Source organism: Xiphophorus maculatus, chromosome 14 (assembly GCF_002775205.1).
Source record: "Xiphophorus maculatus strain JP 163 A chromosome 14, X_maculatus-5.0-male, whole genome shotgun sequence".
Lineage (NCBI taxonomy): Eukaryota > Metazoa > Chordata > Actinopteri > Cyprinodontiformes > Poeciliidae > Xiphophorus > Xiphophorus maculatus.
This window is the reverse complement of record NC_036456.1, coordinates 9,127,278-9,137,172: the sequence shown is the minus strand read 5'-3', so window position 1 is coordinate 9,137,172 and position 9,895 is coordinate 9,127,278. Positions and strand designations below refer to the sequence as shown.

At 35.6% G+C, this 9,895-nt stretch overlaps 1 protein-coding gene across 2 annotated transcripts; it reads left to right on the top strand.

The window, feature by feature from the left end:
* The first annotated feature begins 13 nt into the window (after nucleotides 1-13).
* Nucleotides 14-9,895, top strand: LOC102219523 (B-cell receptor CD22-like). 2 transcript variants are annotated; one of them, XM_023346782.1, is made up of 14 exons: nucleotides 17-446; nucleotides 673-705; nucleotides 1,934-2,029; nucleotides 4,186-4,455; nucleotides 5,203-5,481; nucleotides 5,879-6,145; nucleotides 6,542-6,793; nucleotides 6,970-7,077; nucleotides 7,251-7,266; nucleotides 7,343-7,434; nucleotides 8,643-8,693; nucleotides 8,778-8,840; nucleotides 8,931-9,008; nucleotides 9,472-9,895. In XM_023346782.1, exons 1-13 carry the CDS (start codon nucleotides 416-418, stop codon nucleotides 8,987-8,989), a joined length of 1,617 nt encoding a protein of 538 aa, XP_023202550.1. In that variant the 5' UTR covers nucleotides 17-415; the 3' UTR covers nucleotides 8,990-9,008; nucleotides 9,472-9,895. The 2 variants fall into 2 exon arrangements, with proteins under 2 accessions (XP_023202549.1, XP_023202550.1); XM_023346781.1 differs by having other exon boundaries at nucleotides 14-705.

Genomic DNA, 9,895 nt, shown 5'->3' with positions numbered 1-9,895 from the left:
AAAAAAACAAAACAAAAAAAAAACTAAGGCGATTGTTTTAGGAGGGTGACAATAAAGGAAGTAGTTTGCACATACTTGTGCAACTTCATCTTTTTGCAGGCGAAAAACAAGTTTAGTTAAAATGTGAATGTGTGTGATTGAGCTTTAAAAACTCTAAATTCATTCAACAAACCCATCAAATTGAGAGCTTTGTACCTCTGCTAGGTACATAGGACCTAACAGAGGTACAACTAGACAGGACGTATAAATATATTGAGCAACTGCTGCTGTCAAAGCTGCTGCAGTTTTTAAAACTCTGCGTAATGGGAAGGAAACACGTAGGCAGCTATAAAGAAGAAGTATTCTTGAAATTTCACTTTTTTCACAAGATAGAAGATTTCCTGGTTATAGTTGTTCAGCAGGTTGAGATGCGAGGATGGGAAACACTTGGCTTTACGTGCTATTCTGTAAGTAAATTTATTAACAATAAAAATACATGATTAAACTAACGTTTTCTTTAAATGGCTGCTTGTCTCTAAATAAAGATAGAATACAAGTATCAGCTACATTGTTGTATGAAATTATTTCAGAAATGTTTTTAAATGCCAGTTTTTCTCTTGTTATTGCAATTGTCTGTCTTCCTGATTGATCTGTTTTTCTGTCTTTATCCTAAATGTGTTCTGGTTTATTTAGTGTTCAGTTCAGTCATCAGTGGATACGCCAAAGGTGAGACACATTTCCTGATTATATCGTCTTGACTTTTCATGTCTGATATTTTATTGATAGTAGTATCTCTCAAACTGTTGGTGGAAAGTTAAGTAGCAGAAACAAGAAGGTGTTTATGTGGAAAGACCTGAACTGTCTTCACAACAGCTTCACCTGTTAACCCACAAAGCTCAAAGTCCAGATGCAAGCAGCCACTATGGTAATGACCAGTGTCATTACGAAACCTTAAAATGTTGCCAGAGTGAATGAGAAACCACAAGATATTTCTTTTTCTTTTGGCTTTATTGTTTAACGGTAAGAACAAATGTTGAGTTTTCTGACAGAGAATTACATATTTGTATTTAAAATCCACTGCCGTTTGAAAGAATTCACAAATCTTTGGAGTGTAACAACAAAGTTCTCCAAAGATCTGGAGACGAAACGAGCCCATAAGACCAAAGTTCTTCCAGTATACTAGCGTTAGCCGCTGACCTTTCAACCTATTCACACCTGTCAGCTGCTGCATTTTTCTGCTGCTTGTTTCACCTCAAACCAACCTGAAGTTTTATTTCCAGGTTGTTTTGGAAATAAAACTCCAAACCAATAAGACGAGAGTAAAAACTGCTCAGTGTTAGCCTGAAAGTGTAGCTAACTTCTCGTGCTTGATGAGGTTTCTATTGGTTTGCAGACTGGATGAGAACACAGGAAACTGTTCGCTGAGAATATAAGTAAACGTTTGTGATGTCAACACCTCTGCCTAACAGCAGAGCAATGTACATTTTAATATGTATAAAAAACACATCACTGTGTTTTCAACATGCCTATGAATTTGCAGAGGCAGGAAAGATGAAGAGTTTTCAAACTCCTATTAGGTTTTAATCTGTTCTCGACCTTAAAATCTGCTGGACAGGAATTGAGTATGTCGATGTTTTTGAGTTGATCATGGTGACGTTGTGGTCTGTAATGGCAGTGTGGGTTCAGGTTCAATCCTGTGAGGTTTGCATTTTCACGTTAACAAATGTGAAAATGCGTTTAACGTGAAACAAATGCGTTCCTGTCTACTCTGATCTACTGTGGTGACCAAACTAGACAGGAGTGACTAGAAAAACACAGCAGTGGCAGCAACTGAAGAGGGTTGGGAATGAATGCTGAAATCTACCTTAGTAAAATCCAGCTATGACTGTTCTCTTTAAACTGTGAAAAGACATAAAAAGTGATTCAGGAACTTGAGTTTAAAATATTTTGACAGGACACAGAGAAGCAAATGGCATCAAAAGACATTCTGGTTACCAAGGTCCATATAATCTAAGACAACCAGGATCCCCTGAAGGAACTGGAAAATCAGGTAAAACAAAACTGTACTGTTGTTGTACAGGCATCATCAATTAGTTCATTATTGTTTTGTATAGTTTAGCCCATACTCTATGTAAATATATTTTCTGTTTCAATCTACTGTATGTTTGAATGAAAGGCACGCTGGTGACCAAAACACCTCAGTAGGATCCCTAGAAACTCCTGCTGAATCTGAACAGCAAGATAAACTTCCCCACTAAAAGTTATGGATCTTAGCTGTGGATGTAACATTAGATAAACTGTTGCCATAATTTGTAGACTTTCAGGTGTTGTGATGAATGAAAAGTTTATGCAGCTTGAATGCTGAATCATAATGCTGGTTTCATCCTCTTATGACTTAAAAAGCAACAACATGTCAATCAGTTTATTAGATAAACCAATAAATATTTCAGCTTATTGGGATTTTGGACGTCTAACCTCAAAGTCTGCTGCATTTTTCTGAGATGTGCGATTTCTTAAAAAGACAAAAAGAAACAGCAAAATGCACCACGTTCTGGAAAAACTGCAGAGAGTCGGACCCATCATATTATGATGGACCCATCATATTGTGACTTTTATGTTGGAATACATAATATTCCAACATAAAAGTCACAGTTTGCAAAATTGGCCAGATTCATTATTTTTGTGTATTCATTAAACCAGTTGCAAACATAATTTTCGTCAATCTCTCATTGAGAATGTATGGAGCTCCTAGAGGGACGTTGAAGTGAAGATAAAAAAAAATAAACTCTTGTGCACCAGATGACATGTGACACACACTGGATAGTATCTGGTTCCACACAAGATGCTGTCTGGTGTCTGGTCCACACGAAAGAGTTTCTTCCTTTTCTTTCTTTCCTTTAATGTCTCTTTAGTGCTTCTGTAAGAATTTGTTGCATTGATGTTAAACTATTTATTAATGGATGTGTATTTGAAGAAGAGGAAAACAATATCAGAGGATCATACGTTTTTGACTCCTGCCTAGGTGGGAAAATATGTTGACAGAACTGTCTTTTTGTCAAAATAGTACTTTATTGATTGCTGCTGAATATTGGATAAATAACCTCCTGCTTATTAATTATGGACATTTATTAAAACATGTTGAGAAAACTCCACACAATTCATAAAAGTGGAGGGAAGATGAAGTTAGTGGCAGCAATAACTGTAGATAATGTCTGAGAATAATAGGAGACAGTATCAGAGTGGTAGGTTGGTCAGTATGTCCTCCAGCTGCCCGAATTATTAGCTCTTAATTATAGACATAGTTCAGAATAATCTAATAAGTCTAATTATAAGTTTGATCAACTTTGTTTTAAGTCTTCCTTTAAAAGTAGACGAGGTCTGTCGTATTGGTTGAAAACGTCCATTTCATCACATTTTTACCTTTATGCACTTTTCACTTCAACGTAACAATAGAAATTAAAAACAAACTACGTAAGTCTGTCAACAGCTGAAAAACTAAAAAGATGCCAGAATTAAAAACTGATTTATGCTCCACATGCCTGAAGAAGATGAAGAATTATTCCAGCAGATCATTTCACACAGAATTATTTGATGGTTTTTTTATGGAAGTAAAAATAAAAAAATAAAAAATGGTGTTAGAAATTTAATAAAATGTAAAATGAACATAAGATGAGAGAAACTTTATTGTCCCAAAATAAACTTGTCTTTTGTACAGACCCTGGCTGCTGCAAAATCCAAAAACTATAACTATCATGTTACATTCACACTTAAAACCACTAAATACATTATAAAATAAAGAAATAGTATATAAAATAAGGTAATGACGGTACATAAAATAACATAGCAGTACATTTTAAAATCTTAGACATCAGTACAGTCAGAATTTACTGTTTTTAACATAATATGCTTATGGATATTTATTTATTTAATACATTATGCAACAAATGTGATTGTCAAGCTAAACTCAACTAAATGGAGGTTAGTTGCTGAGGTTGGTGGAGAACTAAGTGGAAATGGACTGGAGCAGAAAGTTCTGATTTAGTCATCATTCAACTTTAGGCCAAAATACATACTAATACATTTAGTTTCTCTTAAACTAAATGTATAAGTTTAAGAGAAACATTAAATCAACAAAAAAATATATATATATTTTTGTTGATTTAATGTTTCTCTTAAACTAATACATTATGTTGTTTATGTCAACAGTTCCCAATCGAGCCAATGTGACCCTGACACCAAACTGGCCTCTGATATACAAAGGTGAGAGAGTTACTCTCCACTGTGAGATCCCAGGAGGAGAAGGAACAAAGTGGACGTATGAATGGAGAAGAACCAGGTTAAATGAAACTCAAACATCCCAGGACCGTAGGTTGACCATACATTCAGCTAATGAGTCTGATAGTGGAGGATACAGCTGCAGAGGAACAAGTAGAGACGGCTCAACAGACTGGAGCGATGTTGTCGTGTTAACTGTGTGTAAGTTGGTGATAAATCTTTTATATAGAAACCTGGTTGCACATTTTTGATACAAATAAGTGATAAGTAGTTAAAAGGTCAATGTTTTTTCATTATTAATAAACCTTTTACTTTGATTCTTTGGATTTCCAAGTTCTTACCGATACATAAGCTGAAATTTAAAAAAAAAAAAAAGGTTCTGGGTTCAGGACAAACGTTTGTTTCATCTAAGGTTGTCTTAGTTTTAAAAAGAATGAAACTTTAGTTAAAAGTGTCAGGACTCTGCATTTTTCAGTTAGCATAACATCTGATGACGGCAGAAAAATGGTTTTCCTGGAACGGTAAGTTGTTTTGGCACATTGAGCAGCATTGACCGACAGCGTTAAGACCCGCCTCCTGGCTCTGATTGGTTGTTTTTGACTGGGAGTGGAGCATTTCTTCAGATGGCAGTAGTAGCTCAGGGAGGATGTGGTGTGGATTGATCTCTTCACATGTTATCTGTGTGATATTGTACTGTCACAACAGCGTTAGAATTAAAAAATAGATTTAAAAAAAAATTAAAAGTTACATACTGCAGCTTTAATACAAATAAAAACCAAACTTTCTCAATGAGCCGTTTCTGAATGTAAATGTGAGTCCACCAGTTCTACTGAGTTTCTGACAATGTGTCAAAATATTTTTCTTTAAACTGAAGACTATAATGTAGACATATTTTATTCTTGACTGAAGAGTGACAGTGTTGAACAAATCAATGTGTCTCTCCAACAGATCAACTCTCTGTGTCTCCATCATGGCTGAGTCCTGGAGCCTCAGTGACTCTGATCTGTGAGGTTGAACATCCACCTGCAGGAACCAGGTTCTTCTGGTACAAAGCTGTTTATGATCCATCAATCAGATCCTACAGCTATGAGCTGCTGCCTGGCAGCTCTGATGGGACTGATGAGAATTTCTACATTGTTCATGGACTCACTAGCACAGCAGGTTATGCGTGTGAAGCAGGAAATGGAAAACCAAAATACAGAGATCCAAGTTTTGTCTGGTCAGCAGGTCAGTTTTTCTTAGCGAGTCTCATCTTAGTGAACTGAAAATCTTTTTGCTTTGTTTCTGCTCAGTCATTAACTTTATCTTAAAAGTAATTTGAAAGTATGTGGAGCTGGTGAATTCATGATCAATATAATGAAGAAGCAATGTTTAATCTCTGCTTGTATTTTTTTATATATTCATTTCAAAATGCAAAGCAGAAATTAAAAAGGACAATGAGAAAGTGACAGCTACAGGTTATGTTAGATTTGAAAGATGGTGGATCACAAATACATTTTTTTTTCTCTTGAAGTTTTTGTTGAATGTATTTATTTGATTAATTTGCTGTGATTTTAACATTGATTTGGTAGAATCTGTTTTGAGCTTCAGTCTAGATTAAACATTATTGTATATTTGTTTCCAGATCCTTGTCCAGCAGCTTCTCTCTCAGTGAATCCTGACAGAGTTCAACACTTCATCTCTGACTTTGTGTCTCTGAGCTGTGAGGGAAACTCTACTGAGTGGAGACTGATGAGGTTTACAGAAAAAGGCCACCTGTCAGACTGCTCCATCTGGGGGAAAATGACTGGATCTATATGTACCATCAAGATATACTTTTCTGTTAGTGGAGTGTTCTGGTGTGAGTCTGGATCAGGAGAGTTCAGCAATGCAGTGAACGTCACTGTACATGGTAGGTTGCAATTAATAAGCTTTTTCTTACACGATTTCCCTGTACTGTCCAGTCTGTTCTCATAAGGATCTAATTATTATAAGACATTATAAGTTTAAGAGGTGCTTAACAACTAATACTCGTTTTTCACTCCAACCAAAACACAATTTACATTTCAGAAGAATACGAATCATAACATAAATAAAATCAGGATTTTTATGATTCCATGCTAGCTATGTTTCTGTTGACTCTCGAGCAGAAAGTAGACATTTGCTTCCAACATATGGAAGTGAATGTAAACTTTTTCCTCAATGACTCCATTGACACAAACTTTACATTTACTGTAATAAGTGATTAAAACATCAAAGCTCCATCTTTGATACTAATGCCTGAAATTTAATTTGATCTGTTTTACAGACAGTTTTTTTTTTAATACAATCCTGGTGAGCCCTGTTCATCCTGTGACTGAGGGAGATCCTGTTACTCTGAACTGCAAACACAAAACACAACAATTTCCCTCCAAAGTGTTTTTCTATCACAATGATAAACTCATCCATAATGACGGCAGAGAGGAGCTGAATATCTCTGCAGTGTCAAAGTCAGATGAAGGTTTCTACAAATGTAAACATTCGGGAAAAGAGTCACCAAGGAGCTGGATGTCTGTTAGAGGTGAGGAGGATTTTAAAAACTTCAGACGTCTTCTTTGGTGAAACCATTTAGCTGTTTGAGAAGAACACTTTGGATCTTTGAGGATGTGATGCAGATGTTTGCCCATGTTCATTTCTAAAGTCACAGTTATGACATGTAATTAACATTTATTCCTTATTAATGTTTCTTATTTCCAGCGACTGTATCCAGTCCTGTCATGTTGATCGTTGGACCAGTTGTTGGAATCGTTCTCATTATTCTCATTATTCTCCTGATCTTGTTGTGGCGCCGCAGACGGTCCAAAGGTGAAACAATTTCGTTTTCAGAATTAATTATATTGTTGACCCAATTTTTTTTTAAGAAAAGTCAGGCATTTAAATAATGAACTTAAACAACTGTGTTGCTTAATATGCATTGTTGCTTATAAATAAAAAAAACAAAACAATGGGATAATATGATGTAAAATATATTTTCACAGGTTTATGGTGTATCAGGTCAGTGCAACAGTTCATTTCCTTTACACTAACATTTTCAAACTTTTCAAATTTAATTGCATGTATGATGTTTCAGATCGAAGCAGTCAGAGGGCAGAGGTCAAACCTCACACCCCGACCATGGAGTCAACAACACTGACGGTCATGAGAACAGCTCTCCTCCTCATGGTCAGAGCTTCAATGTTTGTTTTCAGTCATTGCGATTATTTTACTTTTAATTATAATGTCATTACTAATAAGCGTCTCATTTATTCAAGTTTATCAAAAGTCAACAAAATATGACGCCACCGCCCGTCAGAAATTCCTAGACAATCACGATCTGCACGAATGTCATTAATTTTGCGTTTTTAATGCTGCATTTTCACTCTGCTTTTGATGATACACCATAAAAATTGATCTTAAATTGATTGTGGATCTTTTAATTGATTCACACAATTTGATGACTAGTTTGTAACGTATGCATGCCAACTAAAATTTGAATAAATCTCCTCCTGTAAGTCGGAGAGAAGCTCAGTGGTTGAAGTTTGCAGCCATCAGCAATCATTACCATGGCTGGGTATCTGACCGTTTTTAAAATGGTAAAAAGAAAAAATGCCAAAGTTCATCTAATTGGTTGGTTTCCTGGAAGAAGATCCATATTTTAAGAAAAAGTGCTTCAAAGAGCGAGTAGATAGTAGATGTTCTAACTCGGATTTGCTGCTACTCTTTTTCTTGAGGAAAAGGAAATGTTACACTGCTAAAAAAAAACAGTGGTGTGCATTTCTCCTTACAAACTCAAACATTTACTGTAATAAGTGATTATAACATCAAACTAGTTTTCTTTGAATGTGTAGTAATATTTAAATTTAAAACTATTGTTTCCACAACTCTTCTATTTTTTCCCCCTCAGAAACGGCATGTTTGTCTCTACCAGTTATTGCTAAAGTGACTTTTATCTAACTTATGTACATTTTTATCCCTCCCATCAACATTTTAACCATATTTGGAATGACCTATTTTAACCAACATTGCACAACATTTGCTGTTTCCTCCATAAACATACTGTAGGTATCCTCAGTAGCATGCATGATGTGACTGTTGGGTTTGTTGGTTTTTTTATTACTCAACTACTTGTACTGGTACTTATTCATCATGTTTTTCCTCCAGAAACAGTAGTAGTGGATTTGACTGATGATGTTGGACTGCCAGTATTACTACTAGACTTGGTGATGGCTGCAAAAGCTTTAACAAAAGTTGCTGAATGACATTTAGCCACTAAATTCCACTACTTCTACCAATTCTCCTCTAAAACGTGTTACAGAAATATGTTCTTTAAGGATTGTTATCCACATGAAAAAGAAGAAAGCACAACAAACGTTGCCCCTCTTTTGCTGCAGATAACACCAACCTCTACGTGCCAGTCAAGTCCTCTGAAACGACAGGAAATGGTGAAGTACATCTTTGAAACACAGCAGATGCAAAAGTTAAAGTCTGAGCCGCCGTAGCTCTTCTAATATCGTGAAATGTTTCAGCTGCAGATGAAGCCAGAGATGTCACGTACTCTCACATTGAACTGAAAGACATTGACAGGACGAGTGAGTTCCAGGCACATTTAATGTGCAGCAGGAGAGAATAACTGAGTGGTTTTAACCTGGTTGTTGTTGTTGTTGTGACCATCCTCACAGGGAGGCCTCGTGAAGCAGATGAGAGCACCGTTTACTCTGAAGTGAAGTTGCAGGAGTAGGAATAGAATAAACCGAAAGGTAATATTTGACTTTACAAATATGCAAATATGCAATGCCGTGATGTAGGGAAGACAAAATCAAACCAGTAATTTAAGGTTTACTGTCAACATATCAGTCTGGGCCCCATTTAATATAAAAGTGAAAATTGGGTTTGGGCTGAACAAATCCTTGCTGAGATGTTTCCTGTTTCAGATTTCAATACATGATGAGTTTAGTTGAGTTGGTTACAGTTACCAAGGTTCGGTCATGTAGTTCATGAGAGTCTCATACTGGCCACTTGCTTAGTTGAGATCAATAAATAGAATAAATCCAAGAGAAAAATGAAAGGTTAAGAATATGTGTGCATTCATCTTTATTCGTCAATAAATTTTTTATCTTTAAAATTGTACAGTGACGAATCTGTTGAAAGATTTCAGATTCTTGATTCACCATTTTCATTCTGAAGCTAAAAGTTTGACACAGATCTTCTTTTCATTTCCAGACCAGAGGAGTCCTGCAGCAGCAGAGTCAGTAGTTTATTCAGAAATCAGCTCAGGATAACAACACTGCCACGTAAGATGCATGATGTGACGGCTCTTCTAAAAGTTATTACGAGTTAAAACTCATCACATCCTTCAAAATCCCACTTTTTCCATGTTAATGTTAGGAATCCATTAAGGAAGCTATTTTATGAAATTACTGCAAGAGCTGAAATGCATTTTCTTAAATTCTTTGATTTTGATTTATATTTGCTGGTGTAAAATTTGAAGCACATGAATTTCTCTTTAAGCTGATAGTTTTTCTTTATGCTTTGAAGGTTTGGATGTAAATGCGTTCTGTCGCAAAATGCAGCAAAGAAAGAAAATGTAAAACATACATTTTTTGTAGAGTTTTTGTTTTACAATGTTTTTTAAATGTATTAGTTG

Excerpts from the sequence above, each read along its gene's own strand:
- LOC102219523 (XM_023346781.1), top strand. The coding sequence starts at position 582 with ATGCCAGTTTTTCTCTTGTTATTGCAATTGTCTGTCTTCCTGATTGAT. Across the intron at positions 5,482-5,878 it reads AAGTTTTGTCTGGTCAGCAG|ATCCTTGTCCAGCAGCTTCT; the intron begins GTCAGTTTTTCT and ends ATTTGTTTCCAG. Across the intron at positions 6,794-6,969 it reads GAGCTGGATGTCTGTTAGAG|CGACTGTATCCAGTCCTGTC; the intron begins GTGAGGAGGATT and ends TCTTATTTCCAG.